This window comes from Sabethes cyaneus, chromosome 3 (assembly GCF_943734655.1).
Source record: "Sabethes cyaneus chromosome 3, idSabCyanKW18_F2, whole genome shotgun sequence".
NCBI lineage: Eukaryota > Metazoa > Arthropoda > Insecta > Diptera > Culicidae > Sabethes > Sabethes cyaneus.
The window spans coordinates 102463946-102488252 of NC_071355.1; the positions used below are offsets into that span (position 1 = coordinate 102463946).

The window sequence follows — 24307 nt, forward strand, 5'->3', positions numbered from 1 at the left end:
CGCTTTCGAGTAAAAGCTGTTTCACATTCTCTTTTTATCTCCTTCGTACCCAGAATCAGGGCTTAAAAAGGGATCGCAAGTTGAATGTGACTGCCGTGAATGCGAACTTTCCGCATTCAAACTCCGATTTTTGAACGATCATTTGACCGTTTTTTTAATCCAGTCAATATGCCGCTTGCGCTGCTGCCGTCGTACAATTCATGCGGCATCTCAGCAAAAGCAAACAGTCAATCTCCCGTTTTGCTTTGCGCTTTGAGAATATAAACTGCAAACTGACTGGAAGCATACGGTGACGTATTTTTTCGTTTCTCTTTTTGTCTCCAAATCGGCTGCTCACAGTAATAGTTTGTCACCCGGACGTCGGTCCGACGCAAGCAAAATATTCGTTTGTATTGGACGGAGTCCGACCGACTTCTTCCATGCACATGTAGTGGTTGTTTTTTTGTAGTATTGAATCATACGATCGTGCGGTTGCTTTTCGTTAGCGTGGTGATTGCCAGTCATTTGACTGTTTTGCAGTCATTCGCTGCTCCAAACGGTAAAGGCAACTTGATCGAAACGAAAATGTCAAAAAGCGTTCATTCTGTTGCGTGCATTCGGCGTTTGACTGAGCAAACTGCCAGTTGTTTTATGCATAGCGTTCGTATTCCACCTCTAAACGGACGGTGTGAACTTGAATGCGCGTTGGTAGAAAAAAAGGATCGGTCGAAGCCCTGGTTGGTATATGCTTGTGCATTGAGATCAAAGCAACGTTCAAACGTCGTGTTGAACGGTTTGCTCAGCAGCTTCGTAAACTAAACTAATAATTTACCGAATTAATCGTATTGCATATGCGTCGGTTCAAACGAAATCGTGAACTAGTGATGAAAAAAAATATTGTCGGGTTGAATTTTGTTGCCTGTCCTATGAACAGGTTGAACATGCGGACGAGTCGCCACTGAATTTAGATATATCACAAAATGGAAGTAAAGCATGTAAATCACTCATAGAAATATTATAAAAATAAAAATAAAAATATTATGTTCGATCGTGATCTAGTGATCTAATATTATAAAAATAAAAATAAAAATATTATGTTCGATCGTGATCTAGATGAGGTTAAGCATAGGATACCTTACGTTTTTCTTCAAAAGGAAAAACAGAAAATTTCGCGAATAATTTTTTCGCAGGCAATATTTTTTTCGCAATTTACCTGAATTATTGTTTTAAAAAAATGATAACTCTTGAACATACTAGTCAGAATGTTGTGATATAAATATTAAATGTAAAAAAATCTATTTTGAACACATTTTTCATACCACCATTTCAAAACAAATTTCGGCTCTTAGACTCCAAAAGCGAAGGCCGTATACAGACGCTATTTAGAGTGTTACGCAAATGTTGAAAATAAGGACATAGTCGTTTCTGGCCTTTTCTTGGCCACGAGCCTTAGTCGATACCATCTGATTTGTCCGTCTGACTTATTACGGTTAGGCATGAAAGCTGTCGATTCTAATGTAGGGTTTATTTCTAATTCCCGTCCTAGTAAGTAAAATCACTAATTTTCACCATTTCTTGGATGGGTTTTATTAATACTCCAAAAGTTCTTGTGCTGATGTGACTCAAACACACTTACCTTCCGATCTGTGCACTTTGAATTCACTAAAAAGCAATTACGCAATTTACTTTATTCCTTAAATTCGTCATACCATTTTAAAATCCGCCCATCAAAATTATTCAACTTCGGAACTGAAAATTACAACAATGTTTATGAAATTAGCGCGCATGCATTTGTGTAGGATAGTATGACAAATGGTATTCTGCAAAAATTTCTGCTGATCATGCAAGTTTTCCCGGCTACAGAATAATGACAATGCGTTGCGTGAATTATTTTCATTTTATGAATGACGGAAATTGAAACGATTAGTCGACATTTTCTTCTTCGTCGCACGAAAAGACAGGAAATTTGTCTGCTAGGAATTGTTTAATGAAAAAAGCATTTAAATCGATTTCAGCTCACTTTGATTGATCGCGTATGATAGTCAACCATCTAAAATAGTAAGGAATAGCTAATTTTGCATTGTGTTTCATAAAAAACGTTGATATTTTTAATAATTTATGTTGGATAAGACGGAAATAGGCAGTTACGACGAAGCAGCAACATACCCTATTAGCATGACATTTTCTTTCCATCGAATCTAAAACTTAGATCATTTAGAAATGGGACACTTTCGATATCGTAGATTTTTTTAACCATTCTTTCAATCGAAACACTTTCTAAAGACGAAACAAAGGATATAACATTATATTTCATGAAAAAACTTTTGTTGATTCGTAGGACCTCTTCATCACTGTTGATACCGCTCATCAGCTAATGCATACCTTGTTCAGTCAAGGTCATGGTCAACCGATTTCACCAATTCTATTTTTGACCAGTGTTTATCATCTTCCAATGCTCCCTTCATCTTCAGCTTCCGCTTCATTATCGCCCAATACATCTCTTGGATGGAACTGGGGATAATTTGATAGATTCAACTCTTTTGGGATGAACTCCATTGTCGTTGTATCCATTGGATGACGGGGACTAAGCCTCGTGAGAGAGATTTACCGCCCTTTTGAAAATAACGATTCAGTTTTTTTTAAATATAAAAAAAACTTTAGTTAGAAATCTATGGGTAATAAAAACTTGAGTGGAATTATTTGCATCACTTTTATAAGATCCCAAGATCCCCCCTTCTAGAAATGAGCACTAGTTACGCCAGTGATTGTATCATTGTATTTGTAGTACATCTTTATTGCAATGGCAGCAAGCTATGCAGATCTTGCCAAAATGTAATTGGACCATAATGGGTCTTACTGAAAGGTAAAATCTGTTTGCAGAGGCACTCCCTTTGATTTCGGAAGTAAATTCATGGTGTTACACGTCACAAAATGTTGGTTTTCTTACCACAGGAACCGATCCATTGCCAAATCATGCAACTAAATCTGCTAAAAAAAACTTGAATCCGCTAACACTCATCCCGCGAGCAAGAGCCTTGAAGAATGTGACCCCCGATATTTGGTTGTAATCGAAATTCGCATCCATCACGCTTTGTCAGCACCTGCTCGTACAACTTACATGCACGAATTTTGGTTATTTGCTCGGTAAGCTCAGTATACCAGTCAACATTCAGTTTTTTCTCCAAATCAATCTGAGATATTGGGATTAGCCTTAACTTTCTGCATGACCTTTTAGCCGAAGTTGTCGATCAAGGGTTTCAATCCGACGCTTGGTTTGCACTTTGTGCACGGGCAGTTGTGAGAATTTTCTTGCATTTTTTGATAACTCACGCCACATTATCTTTGGGATATTCCAACCGTTTTGCCTGCTCCCGATTTGACGCTGATAGGTTTTGGAGTTGACTGTGTAAATTATTTTATCCTCTTGGATGATAAATATTTGGGAAGCACATTAGTTTTAGACTACCAAAAATATAAACCAAGAAGAACTGTTTAGAAACAACGAACCGTGGTGAAAAACTTGCATATCCGACCACTGAGAGCGCTGCTATCACCAAAATAAATTACCCCATTTATTTATTTAAATTCAACAATTGTCGACCAACATTTGAAAGGGGCGGATAAGCCAACTGTCAAACAGAACGAGTGAGAGTTCATTTTCCTATGCTGCTCCAGCAAAAAATAACTCTCGCTCGGTCTGTTTGACAGTTGGCTCTTCCGCCCCTTTCAAATGTTGGTCGACAATTAATATCTTTATCAAGATTTCAAAACGGTTTTTCAAACGATCAAACAATTTTAAAATAACCCAACCAGTTTAAAAAAATTTCGGTCGGGAAAATCATACATAAACCGGGAAAAAGTCGGGAAAAACCGGGAATTCGAAATTTGAAACTGAGTGGGCACCCTGTTCTCCACAAATTTGCAATGCAATATTTTTAAGTTCAAAAACTGTATCTGCCAAATGTGTTCAACTTCATAAAATTTAATAATTTGCAAAAATAAAAACGACGATTATTAAAAAAAAAACAATTATTTAGATATCCAGTCTTATGTTAGAGCAGACTTTTTATTATAAAGTAGGTACTCCTTAGGTGAGAAATAAAGATCTTAGGCGCATTTCGACGTGACAAAACTATGAAGTTTTTGAATTTGAATGGTTCTTATTATATTCATTTGTTGGATGTTAGCTAATTTGGAATTTTCTTTCATCCTGGTAGACCTACACGTGTGCAGCAGCTTTCTTTTGATATGTGTCACTCATTTTACAACCAAGTTCTCTCACTTCGTTTAGTTGCTGCGGTGAGTTATTACTAAGTGTTTTTTTGTGTTTATTTACCTAGCTCACTGATTGGCACAGCACCAGCATTAGTGCGAAATCAACGTTATGTTACTAGTTTTTCCTGTAGTACGTGCCCGTGTCCTGGGATCCGCACCTGTCTCGTTTCCTTAGCATGCGCTGACTTCGACTAATGTATTTTCTCCGCTATTCTTCGCCGCATTTTATTACCTTGCGGTTGAGTCTTCCGTCTCGCAATCAGTGCTGCCAGATTTTTGTGTAGAATATTATATCTACGAAATCACGCAACCAAATTTCGTGCAAGTTGCGTTTTCTTAGACGGTAATTATGCGAAAGCTGGCACCATTAATAATCATATCCATAATAACCATATCAATGCATTTTTTTATTCCAAGCAGTCTAACGTCTTTCTTGCTCATATTACTTGAGCGGAATGTTGACCACCCACGAAACAACCCTAGTAGAAGTTCCTTACCCCAAGACTACAACCACTTTATTGCATAGTGTGGTGAGTAAAATTGGTGTAGCGTAGAAATGCGAAATGCGAAAGAGTGCCGTTTGTACGTGCAAAACTATTCAGTTATCTTTGTCGGTTGGTTCCGGTTGCCCAACGCGCCTGATTGCCATACAAAAGCTCTCAGTTCGATGACTAGTGATCGCTGGTACCAGCTAATAGGCAGAAGAATTGCCTGCTTGGCCAAGTAAAGGCGTATCTCTGTGCGATATGACCGAAAAGGAAAAAGGAGCTAAAATCGACGTTGAAAGCCATCTGGGTGCTACATTGCAATCGACGTCGCTGCACGCCATTGTGAAAGAAAGCGGCTGTCTTTAGGCCCAAGGTTCAAGGCCAAATCGTCCTACGGTATGTGGCAATATCAAGATAAGACAAGAGTTTCAACAATGACCCCCAACGTGGGGCCCGGACCCAAGACCCTGAGATTAAGAGTCTCATGCTCTACCGACTGAGTCGATTAAACCCAGTGGCATAATATTAGACAGTTTTCTTACAAAATGTAGATGTAACCATTGCATTTGAGTGGGGAAGAACTTATCTATGAGTTGACCTTACGTAAAATAACCGATTTAGGGCAGACTACCAGGAGGGTCAAGGAGCGATTGCACAGGGTCTTTGGAGAAGATATGAGGCAGGGTTTGTTTTACACAAATGCCGCTCATGTGATGAATAATGCTACCAATTCGGACATTTGTCAATCTCGGGTCAGACTTTTGCTAACGCCGATCGACCCGTTATTACAAAACACGACATCGGGTTCTTAGAACATGCTAAATCGTGGCTACATCATTATCGCAACCGGTCGATACGTATCAATCCACCTCCTGACGCGCTTCGAAGGAGTTACGAAAATATCCAAGCAATTATTTCCTCGGCATTAGACAATGTAAATGTCGCGTTAGATTTGTCAAACATAATTCATTCTGGTGAAAATAGTCTACATTCAGTGCGAGAATACGTGATAGGTGATATCTTATAAGCGGAGCAGGTCATCAACTCGGCTCAACGCCCAGCCCATGAGCGAGGTAATAGCAGTTTAACGCAGGGAACAGTGACGACAAGGTACACAGGTGTCATTCCCAAGAGCGTGCAGGGTCCATGGGCAAACAAGCCACAACACGAAGCAACTGGCACAGCAGATCATTCGGAGAAAGCAAGTGAAGCAGCAGCACTACCATTAACATCATCACCGCACAGTGGTCCAAACAGCGAAATACGTGATCGTATGATATTGCGCCAAAACGTGAAGTTTTTCGCATATACTGTGTTTAGGAACATTTCTTGGTATAACAGGCCCCTTCTTGTGAGAGAAATCTTTGGGTGATTAATTCCCTTAAAAGTGAGATACGAAATTTATTTTCTCGTACATTCAAGATACAGGTTTGGTACTTCCGGAAAAGTTGTAGTAAATATTAATGCAAACAACTTTGTCAAAGACACCATACTTGTATCTTTTCGTGGAAATTATCTATGAAGCGTTATTCGTGGACAAACCCTTTGAAACAGTTTCTAAACCCTGCCTTATTCTGGTGAAATTTTACGTGTTCATAGTGTTCTAGAAAATTGTTTATCTTGCTATAATCAATGTTTTTGTAGAACATTGTTATACGTGATTTTCTGAAGTTTCGGAGATTTTGAGCTTTTTTGATGAAAAAAACTACTAATTTGAGCTTAAATGTTTCCCAAGGTGGCAAATGGTGGCAGATCAAACAACTCGTACTTAAAAGTACAACAAAAAACCTTTAAAAGCAAGTGTCAATTGTCTGTATCCGTTTGTATCCTCAAAAGTTATAGTTGTTTTAAAAATCCATCTCAGTCATGTTTATAGAACTGCTCCCTGATAGGAGGTGAAATGGGCAAACTCGTCGACGAAAATCAAGATAAGGCAAGAGTTTCAACATTGGGATTGTTTTTCGCGAAAGGAATCTTGCTTAAAAACATGTTTGGTTTTTGAAGGTGGTTCTCCAGTTGGAGGCTGCTTGCTATCATCCTTTATTTATTTTTATTTATTTATTTGTTAATTACAAAATGATTTGATACAATACAACTACAGAATATTATACAATACAGAAATTTAAGAGCCTTGAAGAATTCTAAATTCATGCGTAGTGAACTATTGCTTTGTTCGCCGTTATGCAAGCATTTTATAAGAATTGAGGCGGTACTCTGTTTGCTACCAACGGGGTAGCAGCCTTATAAAACAACAACTAATACAGAGAGCGATACTAACCTCAGCAATATTGTTGATTATAACTAACTCTATGAGTGACTTATACACTTTTCAAAATTATGCTTGGTTAGGGTGGTACTGTCAAAATAGCAAAATTAATTCAGACTGTACGTGCCAACTCTCCTCCCGTCATTATGTTTCCGTTTTTGCCAGATGTAGCATAGCATAACATAGCATAGACAACCGTACATACCATGGGTGGCCATGTCCTTCCGATTGTAGAAATGGGTACGTTAGTGGAACACCTACTTTAAGAGGATGCGCAAAAACTCACGAAATCTTCACAGGTATTCTTGTACCCAGTAATATGAATATAGTATTTAAAATAAAATGAAATAGAACATATATGGGAAAAAATAGAACAATCTCACCAGCAATCCGTCGAATGAAATATAATTGCGTCATTTAAGTTTTCATCAGGGCATCTAATATCCAATAATTAATTAAATTTTTCCTTCTGATATCCATGTGCAATATTGAAATTTGTCACAGCCAAGTCACAGTAGGAGGTGCTTGATGAACTAAAACGAAACAAGTCATTAGTATAACATATAAGGCTTACCTGGTCGTGTGGCTTAGCCATCTGCTCAGAATCGCAGTTTTGAAATCACTAATCAGGCAGCCGGGAACCACGCAGCATTGCACCTACTAGCTTAGCTACTCAATAGTGCACCAGGTATGGCCACGTGGAGGCGTTAGGTAGGGGCTTGAGATGGCAAAATCTATATTGGTCGCTTTCTTGTTTGCCTTCCCCATTTCCCATGTTTTCGTTTTTTTGGAAGATGTATACAAAAACTGATTGATGTTTAAACATATTTTTGGAAGTGAAATATTCTGTGTTGAAACTCAGATACTTTTCCTGCCAAAATCGAGGCATACCAAAGTCCAACCATGCAAAAATCACGGTTCTATTGTGATATTGTGTATCCAGCACAAAATTGAACTTCCGAAAACAGCAAACGATTTTTCTTCCGGGCCGTACATTTAACCTAGTGTCGGAAGTAGTGCGCTATATAGCAAATAAGACGTGATATACAGCGCACTACTTCCAACACTAGGTTTAATGTACGGTACGGAAGAAAAATCGTTTGTCGTTTTTTTGGAAGTCCAATTAAGTGCTGGCGACACAATATTTTCCTTTCATTGCTGCACTTAATTATCAACACAGAGCAATTATCTATCTGGAAGTTTCAAAACATGATTATAAAACAATTTTAAGATACATATTTCGATCAGTTGAAAAAATAATTGACCACCGAAAAAGTTGAAAAAAAATTGAATTGAAAACACTGAGAATTAAAAATTTAAAACCCTGATATTAGTTAAAGATACATATTCTCATGTTTGCTGCAAGTTTTGTTAACTGCCCTATTTTTTCTGTGTAACTAAAAATAATTTTTTTTACCCTAATAGGGTACAGGAGTGTATTTTCGGCCTATTTCTAAATTCAGCCTATTTTAATTTTCTTTCGCCAAATAAATACTTTACAGATATACAACTGTAACATGTTATAACTATTTTCTCAAAAAAGTAAGTAGTCTACTGTTTTTTTATTAAAAGAATATTGAAACCATCTGTTCTTCCTCTAGAACTAGGCCTAGACCGAAAAAATAGAAGCAATCGCTTAATGGGCTGAAGATACCCTCCGGTGCCTTCAGTCACTCTTGTGAAATTTATGGAGCCAACTTTTAGAACCTGGTTTCGAGAAAAAACGACGCTGAACTTTCATTCACTGTGTAATCGCTCCCGACATGCGCGGTTCACACACATATATTCAAAATGTTAATCTTTCGAAATCATAATAAAAAAATTGATTTACTAAAATTGAATAACTCTTATATTATACCCTTTGATTTCTATTCCAAAAAATATGCTAGTATTACTGGCCGCCTTTTTATGGTCATAACATATTATGTTATTGCATCAGCATTTCATCGGCATGTGCACCCAGTCGAGATTCGAACATGCGACGACTGCTTGTTGGGCCAGCATCGTACCCCGATGTCTGTTTACATTAAATCCAGTAGAATGTTGTCGATATTGCCAGTTTTAGAATTTATTGCTATGATACAGCCATGAAATAGCCATAGAGAAAAGCGTGCACGTAAATGTTCAAGGTATGTTAATAGTAATGAATCATGATTGTATGTCATTCTGATTTTTGAACAGAATATCGACAAAGGATGATGTTTTCAGAAGATTGTTAATGACGTCGGGTCCGTTGATTTCAACTTCAAGAAGACCAACAGTAAAAAAAATCAATGTGGTTGTTACCAGCAGCATACAAACTTTCACAAAAGTCCCAAACCGAAAGTACTTCTGCAACAGACGTGGACGAGATCCTGTGAAATTATTATGACACATTCCAGCGTTACGGGACACAATTAGCCATTTTTACTGTGAGAAATGCTTTTTTTTTCTCACGATTAACGAAATTAACGAAAACATGATCTTCCACTTGAATTCCAGGGATTTGATGAAATAGCAACTGCATAGTAGGGATGGTGTCCCGTAACGCTGGAATGTGTTTTATGAACATATAGAGATAATAAAACCCTGATAACTTACTAAAACCAGCATATATGTATGTAATTCATAAAATTGAAATAATCAAAATGCTCGAGCAGACCCGGCCGTGATTTTTGGCACACTTATACTATATTCTATGGCGGTTCAAGCGAGGTTAACTTTAGCTGCCTATTTATGGAAAAATTACTTGTAAAAACGGTAAAATTTATGCTTCAAAGCAATTTTTAAAGCAAATAAAGCAACATTTACACGTATTTTGATAGTATCAGAAAATTTGTAGAAAATGTCAAACCGGTTAGAGGAGGTTTTGTGTACAAAAAGTTACTGATTTTAAGGGGGTCAACCGTATGATGCAGATACTTAGTATCTTCGGGAAAGTTTAATGAAATTCAAAGATCTACAACTTTGCCGAACACATGAACATGCTATCTAATTCCTATAAAAAGTTAATTTTTTCAAATGTGTTATCCCCTTAATTGTATGAAAATGTCAACAGATGCAGAATACTTTTTTAAGAAATTCCTCCGAAGACACCTAAGCTCAAAAACGTCAGGAAAAGCGAGAAAAGACTTTTGACCGCCTTTTTCCAGAATGGTTTCCACTGTGCATCGTTGCCGTTCGGAAGAAAGCAGTGAATGGGCAGCCACTGAAAGTAAGAATGTGCGCTGACTATTCTACTGGCCTATATAGCGACATTCAGCCCAATCAGCATCCTCTCCCGCTCCCCGAGGAGATTTTTGCCAAGCTCTCCGACATAGTCTTCATAGTCTTCTCGCACATCGATCTACCGGATGCGTATTTCCAAATACCGGTTGAGAAAGATTCCAGACAGTACCTCACGATCAATACTCATTGTGGATTGTTTGAGTTTAATCGCTTGCCACCGGATGTCAAATCTGCCCCCGGCACGTTTCAAAAGATCGTCGACGTGGTAGCTGGTTTGGAAGGCTGGCTTCTGGAGCGTATTCAGGAGTGCTGTTTTATGCCGGTAAACCCAGTATCTCGGTTTGATTGTCAACCACCAAGGGATCCGGCCCGATCCTGTCAAAACAGCAGTGATATGTAATATGCCGCCCCCACGCGACCTCAGCACCTTGCGATCATACCTCGGTGCTACAAATTTTTATGGCAAATTTGTTCGCGACATGCAGGATTTACGACGCCCATTCAATTCACTTCACACTTCACAGACGGTTCCATGAAAGTCGTGTACCATGCTTCCCGAATGCTAACTCCAGCAGAACAGCGTTACGGTCAATGGTAAAAGGAAGCATTGGCACTAATCTTCGGTTTCACCACGTTTCAGCGCTTCGTATATGGACGAAAATTCAGCCTACACACCGATCACAAGCCGTTGGTCGCAGTATTTGGATCATAGAAAGGTATACCAATCCATACAACCAACCGCATACAACGATGAGCCCTCATTCTGCTGTCGTATGATTTTGATATCACACAGTCGCTACGCAGGAGTTTGGCTATGCGGACATCCTATCTAGACCAACGACCTGCAAGCAAAACCTGATGACGACTTCGTTATTGCTTCGGCTCAAATGAAAGAGGACGTGTCTGCTACCGTAAATGCAGCACTGACTGCTCTGCCTGACTCTTTCAAACAACTTCAAGCTGCCACAAACAAGGACATGCTGCTTCTGGAAGTAATTCAACACGTGCAAACTGATTTTCGTCCGTTCTACGCTCGCAAGAAACGACTTTCTCTCGTGCGAGGTTGCCTCATGCTAGCTGGTTGAATCGTTGTGCCGAAAGTGTATCAGCAACCCGTACTCAACAAGGTCATCCATAAAGGACTTTCCTCGTGGCCACAAGCTAATCATCCCTGGCAACGGCTCCACGTGGATTATGCCGGTCCTTTTGAAGGACAGTATTTTCTGGACATTGTCGACTCCTGCAATAAGTGGCCAAAGATCCGAACATCGACTATCACCATTAGGATGACCATCGAGCTGCTCTTTGTTGAAACATTCGCTCGATACGGACTGCCAGAAACCATTGTCAGCGATAATGAAACGCAGTTTTCTTGCAGCGAATTCTGCGAGTCTTTTGGCATCGTGCACATACGTACCGCTCCGTGTCAGCCGTGTCCAATGACAAGCGGAGAGCTTTGTAGATACTCTGAAGCGAGGCTTAAGGAAAATAATTACAGAAACGCAAAACTCTATTTCCCGTTCTCCGCAAATTTTCTTGTCCGCTTATCGGTCAACACCAAACAAGTAAGCCCAGATGGACTGTCATCGGCAGAAATTTTGATGGAGAGGAAACATCGGACCACTTTGGATTTACTGAAACCACCTGTAGATTTCGTTCTCCAGAAAAATCAACACATGGAAAATCAATTCAACAGACACTATGGGGCGAAAAAGCGAAATTTCGAAAAAGGCGATCAAGTGTATGAACGCACCTTTAAGCATGGAAAACTCGTATGACTAGCTGATACCGTCATCGAACGTGTTGGTAGTATCAATTACAATGTGTTGCTGGATGGTAGGCTAGTCAGATCACACACCAAACAATTCCGTGCTCGGGGGAACACTAAATTCGAGGTCCACATGGAAGAAGCTTCATCGAACCATCATCTGCCGTTCCATATCCTGCTGCAAGAGTTCAAGTTCATCGAAGGTTCATCGGTCTCTGCAGATCAACCGGCTCCTGATGCGCCACGTCTACCGCGAAAAAACCACCCGCTTGTTCCGCCGGATGCCTACTAGCTACAACCCGTACTTCTACAGATAAAAAGGGAGATGTTGAGGCCCCTCGAGTTAATTACTGTGCTCAACCCTGCACTCGACAGTGGCATTCTTGACAACTGTCATCCGAAGCGGAAATTATTTTTACGCCATTCTTTATTCTCGGGTCACAAAATATAGTCGATTAAATCTTAACTACTTAACGTATTTGTTTGTAACAAACTTAGTGTAGTCCTCAGTAGTAAACCATTCTTTTTCTTATCTAAACACGCAATAGTCACTTGAACAGCTTAGATCAATCGTGACTTCTGCGGGGTTGGAATTTGAACCCAGGTCTTCGGCGTGAGAGGCGTGAATACTAACCACTACGCCGGGATTGACCCCTAGGAACTTACATTGTCTATGGATATTTTCATTGAAAACGTTAAATTGACACGATTTATCGATTATATCAAATGCTCTCTAATAGCAATAAAACACAGTTAACTTCTGTTCCGAAAATATTCTAGCATCACTGGCCGCACTTTCCTTCTCCATGCTCATACCTCCAGGCTACCACAACGCCAATGTTTTATGCTGCTGCTATGTTGTGCTATTCCCATCTCGTTTTCTTCTATGTGTATGTTTTGTGTACCATGAAAACGAGCGAAGAAAAACTAATCAATATTTTATTGATTTTCCAACAGCTAGCCGAAGCAAAGTTTAAACTCACTCCTGTTTCGCATACGGTTCTTGGTCGGTCAAAGCACATTCTGCTCAGGGAAATCTTCGAAGAAAGTTTGGTTCGCGTGAGAGTAGCGTTCGTGTATTGTACGTGCCAAATATAAGCTTCAATTTCAATGTGGTCCAGCAGTGCTAGTTTTTCTAGGGGTAAAAATAGTTGTGGGAGCGGCAATATCAATTCGGTTGAAAATGAAAACGTCTGCCCTCGGTCGAAACTGTTTTCTATTTATATGGGAGGAGGCACAAAACTGTGAGTGGCAACATTGCACACAGTGACTGGAGTTTTGAATATATGAGCAAAAAGAGACACGAAAAGAAAAATCGATAAAAGCAAACGCCCCACATAGGAAGAGAATGTGAAGAGCAAAATGAAACATCGATTTTTGTTATTGTTGTGATTTTCCACCTCAGCTACACCCACGCTAACAGTTTCTACCATAAAGCTGAACTGTACCAAAGAATTTTTATCAAGCATTGCATTACACGGTGTATTGCAATACGCGCCATAAATTTGCGATGCTAAACACCGATATCCTGTGTAAAAATTGGAGCTCAAGATGCTACACAGACTAACGACATACATTATGAAACCAGTATTTAAAACAAAACGTGAAGTGGTAAGAATTTTGAATATATCCTTGCTCCCAATTAATTAAATAGTTAAACGCTTAATTAAATAGTTAAACAATTTATCCGAAGTGCATTATGTATATTTTTGACAAATACGAGTAATCATATTATGTTTAAATTTTTTATTTAAAGTTTTATTTAAAGTGATTCTGGCTTGTGGTTTTCAATCATTTTTTCACGTCTTTTTTTTCCTTTTTAGAAGCAGTCAATGTTTTGTAGTATGTATTTATATTTTAGAAAATTCCTAAGCATAATGTAGCATTATTAACTCAGATTTATTTCTACACAATTTATTCGTCAACAACACATGTGGGTGTCTGCAGTAACTGAGTTTAAGGTACCATAAAAGCCATCCAATGTTTTCGGCAATGAATTATCTCATTTTGAATATCTGTCTATATAAGCTACTTTTTTAGATTCTATACTGTAATTTAAAATTTTACATTGGATATTCATAATTTATTGCAGCAGCAGAGTGAAAAATCTGTTATTTATTCTATTTTTTCCTATTCAACATATTAAGCTGATTTTCAGCAGCTAATTTTTTAACTGCACTTATTACAACATTAAGATAAGTGAACACTTTTTTTGTATTTACTGTATAATCATCACTACATTTCGATGGAAATAATAGACTCAAAACGTTTGTTACACGAAAAATACAGTCCAAAGTTTGCGTAAATTTGCAATAAACTTGCACGGAAAGCCTCCTACAGTGTGACACATATGTATTCGAACAAAAACGGAGTCATATATTTTTGTAAATAAAGACTGAACTTCGAATTTCACTTTCAGAAGTTGTTTACCCATACATACAGAGTGCAACAAACAATCATTACTATATTGAATCACATTTTGCCTGGATAACACACTTCGAACGCTTTTTAAAGTCGTTACATGCGGCACGCACTACTTCCATCGGAATATCATCCCATATCTTGTTGATAACTAACTTAAGGGGGGGAGGCCTACTGTGGACAGTCAGAAAAATCGAATTTTATTTTTTTGCATTTTCAAGACGTTTACACCTTCAGAAATGTCATGCCAAAAGGATTTTTTAATATCTGATCTCGATTTTTTGTGTGTGGATATTATCGACCAGTATTTTGATCTATTGTGATCTTATCCAGGTGTTGTTCCGCACTTCGTTGTTAATACAGTATCGCTATAGAGTGAGCGAACTGCTTATTATCCGTGCTTAAAGTCTCGGTATATTTTCACTCCTTTTTCCTTCTACGCTTCTTACTACTTTTCAACCAATCTAGCTCTAGAGGCAGGAAGTGCGGAGACTAGTTATAATTTGTCCTTGGACAAGAGGCTTCATTCGCACCTCGAGCAAGTATCATTCTTATAACCAGCCCCGGCTAAAGGCTTCCAGGTCGGTAAAGCAGAGTTCAGCACAGAGTGAGGGTGTGTATGTGTGTATGTATGTGTTCCTTACTACTTATGCATTACCAATCTCGTTCCTAGAACCAGGAAGCGGAACAAGCTATAATTTGCCCTTGAACAAGTGGCTTCATTCGCACCTCAAGCAAGTACAATTCTTACAACTTGCCCTGGCAAGAGGCTTTCATTGTTAGTAAAAATGCAGAATGCAGTAGGAAGGATGTGGAGGGGTCTGAGAATAAACCCATGCTAAAGTCACTTAACATCGAATGGCTTGATGCTACTAAGATTCGAACTCACGACCACTCACTTGTCAAGGCAGACTCGGTAACCTTGCGGCTACAAGGCCACCCCTGTCTCGTCCGATCTCGTTGAAAACTTACGGCAAATATCAGTGGCGACTCGTCCGCATGTTCAACCTGTTCATAGGACAGGCAAACAAAATTCAGCCCGACCAAATTTCGTTTGCACCGACGCATATGCAATGCAATACGAATTTAGTTTAGTTATGAAGCTGATGAGCAAACCGTTCAACACGACATTTGAACGTTTCTTTCGAGATCTCAATGCACAAGCATACCAACGCATTATTCCGTATTGATTCTTGATACTGAATTAGTACCAGGAACAATGTGTTGGTACGAAGGAGATCAAAAGAGAATGTGACACAGCTTTTACTCGAAAGCGCGGGCGTTTTATTGTCTCGTTCATCTTCAGCATTGAACAACTTACTACCACATATCCCTATGGCACGCGCTTTGATTCCATATTTTATTTAGTTAGGAAGCTAATGAACGAAACGTTCAACACGACTTTTGAACGTTACTTTAGAGATTAGCACCAGGAATAATGTGTTGGTACGAAGGGGATTTGAAAATAGAGCGCGGTTGGCGATTTGACATGCATTAGGTATTCGCAAAATTTTCTCATTAACTCGTTCATTTTTAGCATTGAACAACTTACGCATATTGCTTGTGGTGCGTGTGGTGTGGGCTTGTGCGCGCATCGCAGTAAGGTGGTAATTCTTGAATTTGGTTCAATAGGTAAATTGAACAAAAAGTTTTCGGTTCGTCATTAAAATTCAGAGACGAGTTTGCTGGTAAAGTAAACCGTCGTATTCCGTTGCTATTTAAATAAATAGGGATATTCACGTAGCGCTTGCTATGTTGCGAATACGTAGTATTGCATACTTATACTGCCGCTACTCGCATAACAGTTCCATCTCCATAGAAACTGGAACTGCAATGCGAATTGCGGCAGTATATACACAAAATACACCGTTTACGCAACATGGCAAGCGCTACGGTGAAAACCCCTAAAGTTTGTTTTATGATTAAAATATAGAAATGCGATAATAAAAAAAGCTGCGTATTAATTTGTATTTTCGCTGGTTGAACAGGTAAGCTAAGCCCCCACGAGTCGCCACTGGCAAATATTGTGGAGTCACCTAAAGGGAAGTCCATTGCTGTACGAAACTTTGAACACGTTTTCCTCAAAACCATGTTTCTTTAGCTGGCGGTACGTGTATCTCAGAATCTAGTGGACCGATTCGGCTGAAGTTTTCTGAATTATCTAAATTGTTACGTAGCCGTTTTTTGATATCTCAATTTTTCAATTTTTTATGAGCTTTAAATTGGTGATTTTTGATGAAACAACACGTTTCTTTTGGGAAAATTGCCGCCATTTTGGTAATTTTTCGAATTTTCAAAAACCGCTACGTAACAATTTAGGTATTAACCTAAACCTTCAAAATCATCCTTGAAATCCGTTCTACGATACTCCGTTGGTTCCCGGCACGTACCGCCAGCAAGGAACTATTTTATAGAGGGCATTCACGCACCCACCTGCCACCAGCATAATCACTATTCTGGTATCCAAAAAATACAATATATACCGTAACCAATAACCAAAATACCCCAACACTTAATTATAATTCTAGCATCTGAAAAAAATGTACGAAAATAGGGGCAAGACGACCACCCGGGGCAAAAGTGCCACTCTTCAGTTTTCCATGAAAACGAAGAATTTTTTTTTATTTACTATTTGATGGTGCTTTCAACCGTTGGTTGGTTCGGTTATGGTTATTTTTTATGATTTCTAAAGTGTCTTACAATATACCATAAGAAAGTTCATCGATAAAAAATATAAACTCAGACATTAAAATGATTTTGAAATTTTACTTTTTGAAAATTGCACAAAATGATAATGACTATGCCGAAAACAAGCAAACTGAAATCTTATTTATCTTTTATGTGTATTATTTTTGGTCTAACACATTAACTAGACGTAATTCCTATAGATAGAAGTTAAAATTCAACATTTCTCTACTTGTGCTCATTTTCCCCACCATAGTGGCACTTTTGCCCCGTACCTATTGATATCGAGCGGAAAAACATCTGAAACGAAAACGTTATTTTTTTCTATATTTATATTATTTTGATATTGAACTCACTGAAACTGTTTAGATTATACCGTGAACGTACCATATTCTGCGCAGTTAAGACATTTTTATGATTCCTCCGCTATTATAAGTATTCTAGAGTTAAATTGATAACGTTGATAGCAGCAACATGTAGTGCTACGGTCTATAATATATGGTAAAAAACATGGGAATTAAAAGTCGACCAACAATTGAGTATATCTTTCGTTTTGTAAACTTATCCACGGTGCCTAATTCTGCGCACTCTCTTGCCCATGTTCCTAATTCTGCGCATGTTTGTTCCTAATTCTGCGCACCTAAAAAGTAACAATAAACATTCATACCATGTAGTTTATGTCTTTATACGCTGAAAGCACATCAAAAATCCGACATTAGCCATTACCATGATTAAATCCATGATCTGGCCTTCTTGTGCTGTCCAGGTGGCACAGGAACATTATTATCATTTGGATTGGGCCTTATTTTAAATATTTTATTGTTGATAACGTGAAGGGCGAGTTCATTCGGGTTTTCTCTATACTGAACATTATACTTTAGACTAATATTAACAATTGTGTTTTCATATAGAAACCACTTCCCCACTCCCTGACAGCTCAATGAAGTTCGACTGTCGAAAAAATCAGAAGACATGGTTCCATGAATGGGCGTTCGTAGGTTCGGACCCCGTGCTGTAACACAGGATTCCAATCAATGCAAGTTAAAGGTTCTACTTGAATTTCTATGCCTCTATACCTCAACCATTTGGGAGAAGTTGCGTATTTTTTCGCGATTTCTTCATAGGATACATTACTGCGCAGAATTTGGAACATGAATAAAAAATCTGTGCCTAAATCTGCGCACTACTGCATCGTATTTTTCCAACGAAAACAAGGCATGCAATCACTCTTTTTGCCTAAAACATGACTAAAACTAATTATTCTTTCTAATTATGCTGGGTAATTTGATCATTGCAAAGAATTTCGATTAGTATTTTGTTAATTTTCTAGAAGGACAGTTTTAGCGTTGGCGCTAACGACGTTGTTTTCTGACATATAAAATACTTTCAGTTTCACTTTAATTTATTTCGCTGTCAAATATTATGGCCCTTTTGTGAATAATGGCGTAATATTCAACAGAGATTTATAAAAAAATAACTCAATGGCCATAGTTATGCACAATGTTGAAAAATACATATATAAAGAAAAATGCGCAGAATTAGGAGCTGCGCAGAATATGGTACGTTCACGGTACCCTCATCTAAGTTTTAGGCCTTTTCAGGTTGAATCCAATTGGTTCTTTTTGCCCGTAATTAATTGAAAACAGTTAAGGTGTCCTTTTGCCCCGGATCCCCCTATATAATTTTTCGGTCTTCCAGAGTAGGGTCCGCCCTTAAATTCATCCAAATTATGATATTTGTGATCCTTGTGCTTCTGCTGCATGTACCGCCGTATACAAATATCCAGAGCTTCAAATCAGGAGAACTTGGAGGCCATTCCTTTTCTAATATGAAATCCGTCGAATTGGCTTTGCACCATGTCTTCACAAGATTTGCAGTCTGAGCTGGCGTTCCATCCTGATGAAAGCTGCAATCTTCTTCACCATACATTCCCCGAACGTAAGGTATCAAATTTTGTTCTAAGATCATTTCTAGATAGTATTTTGCATTAACTTTCACACCCTTGTTAATAAATAATAGAGTAAGTTTCCTTTTCTTTGAAATGCATCCCCATACCATAACCGCTGATGAATTTTGGTATCGTGGTACATTCCGTTTGTGCTTTGGAACGTCCTTGATCTAAACCGACCACAACCGATCATTTTGAGCATGATGCGGTGTTTGAAGAACAACCAACTTCTCATCAGAATAGATCACTTCTGAAACACCGTGCCGACAGAGAAGCAGTTTGCATCTTTCCTGTCGATTTTGTTTTGTTGCTTCCGTTAATCCATGGATTTTACGTTTTTTAAATGCCTTCATATCCAGATCCATTTTAAAAATTCGATATACTGTGATAGCCGGCCGTGAAGCCTGTCGCTTAAGAAGGGTCAAGTGACTTGACTCAAGTCTTAGAAAGACGTTTAAGCCCTAACCTTTTTTGCGTGACTCCTATGTTGTCAAAATCGAAACCGTGCCAAAACCGAGACCGTTTTTTGATGTGGAAAAATTAAAAAAAAACTATGACAGCTAATTGAGTTTGATAAATTTTCCAAAGGAAGGTAACCATATTAGTTTACTTGCAAATAAACTGCGCCATTGCGAGCTCCTTCCGGCAGTTAACCGGAACATTCGCCATGGCGGACGAAAACATGCGTGTAGGCATGTTTTTGAGTTCTTTCTTTGTATTATTTATCAATTCCTTCTCAGTTTTCGCGACAAAATTGTTGGAGTAGATCTTACGCTTCAGGTTTGCCCAGAAATGCTCGAGGGGACGCAGCTGAAGGATGTTGGGCGGGTTCGTCGACTTCGATATTCAGCCGCTCCATCTCCTCCAACGATCGCTTCGAGTAGTGGGCCGACGCCAGATCCGGCCAGAATACCGCGTCTTCGCTCTTATGGTATTTTTTGATGAACGACGCAATTTCCGGTAGGCACTTCGTAGTATAAATTTCCCCGTTCACGGCCAGTCCGGAGCGAAAGAGCGGCCCTTCTCGCTGATTGTCAGCCACAGCAGCACCTTTTTAGAGAACTTGATGTATGACATGAACTTCACCTCGGAGCTCACTTCCTTCGTGGGGGAAGTCAAATACGAAGTGCCCTGCCAGTCATTGCCATTCAGGGTGAGATAGGTCTCGTCGTCTCTCACCACCGCCACGTCGCGATTCGCTGGGAAAATCGTCTTGTCCATCTTATTCAGCACACGCAGCGATGCGGCCAATTTCTCCTCGTGCTTTCTTTTTCAGCATGCTTTGGAGCTTCTTGTCGCTCAGGTTCGGCGGCCGTCCGGAACCGGGCTTGCTTTCGATGCTCTGATTGTGTTGTCCAATAGTGCCAAGATGTTGTAGATGCCGGAACAGGCGTATCCGGCGTCCACAAAGTGCCGCACGATGTCCGTTTTCGACGCGGTGGGATACCGTTCTTTGAACGCGCATATACTTCTGAATGGAGTAGCTTCACTGTTTTCGCCATCACGGTTAGAGTTCGACTGTAGAATTTTGTTGCAAGTAATGAATGACCCATGTATTCAATCTCAAACGTACACAAAAATCGGAAAAATTGGATCCGACCATCAGCGATTTCAACCAAAGTTGGCATAATTGTTCATTCCGACCCCACAACCAATTTCACAAGATATTATGCCGATTCATCAATCCCCCTAGCAGTGGCGCTACTTACATATTTTAAAAAAAGCCATTTTCCGGGTTCAAATATCTCTGAGACAGTTTGATGGGAAGACATGGCAATATACTTTTTCTATGGATTTTTGGCCGCACAATCCAATGATGTTACCAGTTTTTATCTAATTTGTCAAAATCATACATTTTTTTGCAATTTAATTCGAAAAATGTGAATATCTCAAAACACCCCCAATTTTATTTTCAAATAAATAGGCTCAAAATGTTCGTCAGAAAATTCTACATATGAATCACTTAACTAGAAAAAAACAATATTGGTAGTTTGGGAGATATGACGTTTTGAATATCTGGGGCATGCGTAATTTTAACTCAATTGTTAGCGAAAGCATGTTTAAACACGTCTACCTGAAACTTCCGGACATTTTCAAAGCTAAATAATGTATTTTAATGAAAAAGATGCATTTTCAACCTAGAATCAGCATAATAAATTTTGCTGTTCTGGATACTTCTACATCCCTACGATAAAACTGAACCTTGTCGTGGTGTAGGGCTTTTTAACTAATCAGTAAATGAACAGCGGTCACGTTTACTTCTGAATGTGGGTATATATCAAAATACTCTTGTGATTTCAAGTGGGACTCGGGGTAAAAATTTACCAAATGTGATTATTGCGTTGTTCAGAAAGTGCTTTTATTCCGTTCAAGAATAAGGCCAGTACGGGGATCTCTGACAATAGATGAAGTTTTCTGGGATTCATCCCTATTTATCACAACTGTCACAAATATCTCCGAAAAATGTCGGATTGATTGAGTTGGTCGGGGGCTTAGGGTTAGTAAGGGGATGTAAGCGGGATACCAGATCCGATTGGATGCCGAAGGACCACTCTGTAATGATTACGGGTAATAGCACTTCTTAGGTAGCAGATGGGAAAATTAGGTCAATTCGTGTCGCGTGTTCGAGTTTCGGCTAGGCGGTGCTGCTAGATAGAGTAGGATTTTTGCACTGGCCCCGTGGCTGTCCTGAGCTCTGATGGCCGCCCGCGGGCTCTGTCGATTGGAAGGGGTCGAGTCTTAAAGAGACGTTTGAGCCCAGAGCTTTACAGCACTTTGGTCTCGAGGGTTGGAAGGCGGGCGAGTCTCTATATTTTGAAGCTTCTGTCGACTACCGCGAACGTCCAGCTTGTGCTGCGCTCAATTTACTTTGTATCGTGGGAATGCACTGTGAATACTAAGGGGATGAAAGATTAAATTTGCCCTGATAAGTTGATAACCATTAATGCTCCGAAATTTGTTTTACCTATTGGTTCATTTGTGGTTGTTTGTGTTGGAAAACTGAAAGCGGGCGCGCGGTTGAAGACAGGTGTCAGGCGGGGCTGACGAATCCTACACTTCTTCACTATACCACATATTGCAACTCGAGTGTTACAAAAAGTCCAAAGCACATTTACAAATTCGATCTATTATTTTTCTTCTCATCATCATCATTATCATCATCATCGTCATCATCATCATTATCATCATCATCGTCATCATCATCATTATATTTAAAATATGACATTCCGGCCTTTGGCAGAGAGATCTTAGTCAGTTCGGGGAGTCCGCGCAGGGCCGAAACGCCTCCGCCTGCGGGTATAGGCGTGACGGCTATGCTTGGGGCTCTACCTGTGTTTTATTGGGCGACAGTGCCTGTCTCGTCAGGTAGAACTGATGGTTGAGGTCTCCCTGACACTTTGTTGACATCACAAAAGGGCCCAGCGCAGAGTTTTATACGCTATTAAGCGACCAGTTGGATAACCCGAAAAAAAGGAAAAAAAGAGGAAAGAATCAGCATAATAAATTTTGCTGTTCTGGATACTTCTACATATATTTAAATAAAAGTAACAAACTCGTACAAATTTATTTGAACGATATAATGCATTGTTATGTCGACTAATATGGTAGGGGTTTCCCGTCGTAATAAGTAAAGCCATTCTAATTTTCATCATTTGTTGGATGGATTTAATGAATACTCCAAAATTTCTTGTGCTGATTTGACTAAAACACACTTACCTTCCGATCCGTGAACTTTGAAATCACTGAAAAGCGAATATTAAAGCATATTATTGAAATTGCGCAACTGACTTTATTTCTAAAATCCGTTTTAAAATCCGTCCATCAAAATTTTTCATCGTCCGAACTAAAAATCACAACAATGTTTACGAAGCTAACGCGCATGTATTTGTGTAGGACGGCATGACAAATGTTATTCTACAAAATTTCTGCAGATCAGGCAAGTTTTCCTGGCTGTAGAATAACGACAATGCCTTGCGTAAGTTATTATCATTTATGAATGACGGAAATTAAAACGATTGGTAGACATTGTCTTCTTCGTCGCACGAAAAAACGTAGGAAATTTGGCTGGAAGGACTTCTTTAATGATAAAAAGCACTTAAATAGATCTCAGCTCACTTTGATTGATCGCGTATTATAGACAACTAACTAAAATATTAGGGAATAACTAGTTTTGCATTGTGTATCATAAAAATGCTGATATTTTTAATAATTTGTGTTGGATAGGACGGGAATAGGCAATTACGACGCTTGTAGCAACATACCCTATTTCACTCCCGTGATTATTCGAAAGTTCGAAGTAATTTCGAAACTTGATGATGACTTTATTAACACTTTATTGCACTATGGGAACCTTGCGTACGTTTGAGATGGAATGACTCATATAATTACCTTCCATGGGAAATTTATCAAAATCCATTAGCAGACTTAGTTTTTTTTAATCACCATCCGAAAAAAGTCCATTTTTTTAATGCATACGTTAGATTTGGAAGCGAAATATTTCGTATTGCGAAAGCCGGTTAGTGTCAAAATCGGACCATGCCAAAATCAAAATCCCACTGTATTAAAATAGCTTCCATTTGGTATCAAAATAATTTAAATCGGTTGAATGTTTTAAGATTTATGAATCTTTGAAGAAGCAAAGGGTTTTAGGGATCGCCTCGAGTTCGAAAAAAGGCACGCTAAACACCAAATAAATAAAAATACGGATCTAAAATTTTCTGATAAAGGAGAACTGAAGTACAAAATTTGAACAATATCGAAGCAATATAATTCAATTTAATTTTCAATAGAATTCTTTTTTGATAATGATAGTAATAGGTATAAATCTAGTCAAAAGGACGATTACATAAATATTTGTTTTCTAATTACAGGTCTATACAATGCTGTAATACTTCGTAAAATAATTGTCTCAAAAGTTCAGAAAAATAAGTGTACAAACGTAGTGACAAACATTCAATAACACCGTTTGCAATATGGCAACTCCAAACTACAAAGAGCTTAAACTACAGTCGCCGGCTGGAGCGGAACCATTTCTGTATAACTGGCCTTTCTCTATCGGTGGTGGACATGATAACGGCATTGAATTGATCGAAAATGTGAGATGGGTATGCGAAGATATGCCGGAAATCAAATCCGCAATAGAAGAGATCAATTTAAATGACTTGGACACAGGAGATTATGATGCAATGAAAAATCTCTGCGATCGGTTCAACAAAGCTATCGACAGTGTGGCTGCCCTAGTAAGGCTTCGATCTAATATGATATAAATG

At 38.8% G+C, this 24307-nt stretch overlaps 3 protein-coding genes across 4 annotated transcripts in view; 2 read left to right on the forward strand and 1 right to left on the reverse strand.

Annotated features, from left to right (window-relative positions):
- The window catches only part of LOC128739960 (tetratricopeptide repeat protein 37), a 186822-nt gene that overhangs the window by 43770 nt on the left and 118745 nt on the right, over positions 1 to 24307 (reverse strand). The gene's annotated exons all lie outside the window — the stretch shown is intronic.
- The window catches only part of LOC128739958 (histone-lysine N-methyltransferase, H3 lysine-79 specific), a 64095-nt gene that overhangs the window by 8290 nt on the left and 31498 nt on the right, over positions 1 to 24307 (forward strand). For both annotated transcript variants that reach the window (XR_008412191.1, XM_053835462.1), the window contains exon 2: positions 23909 to 24277. Coding sequence is in view for 1 of the 2 variants with exons in the window: in XM_053835462.1 (XP_053691437.1) it covers positions 24011 to 24277 (267 nt within the window). In the remaining variant the exon portion in view is untranslated. The remainder of the gene's footprint in view (positions 1 to 23908; positions 24278 to 24307) is intronic.
- LOC128739952 (uncharacterized protein K02A2.6-like) lies at positions 10208 to 10615 on the forward strand. Its single transcript, XM_053835454.1, has one exon. The coding sequence runs from the start codon at positions 10208 to 10210 to the stop codon at positions 10613 to 10615; it is 408 nt and encodes a 135-aa protein (XP_053691429.1).

Excerpts from the sequence above, each read along its gene's own strand:
- LOC128739952 (XM_053835454.1), top strand. The coding sequence starts at position 10,208 with ATGTGCGCTGACTATTCTACTGGCCTATATAGCGACATTCAGCCCAAT.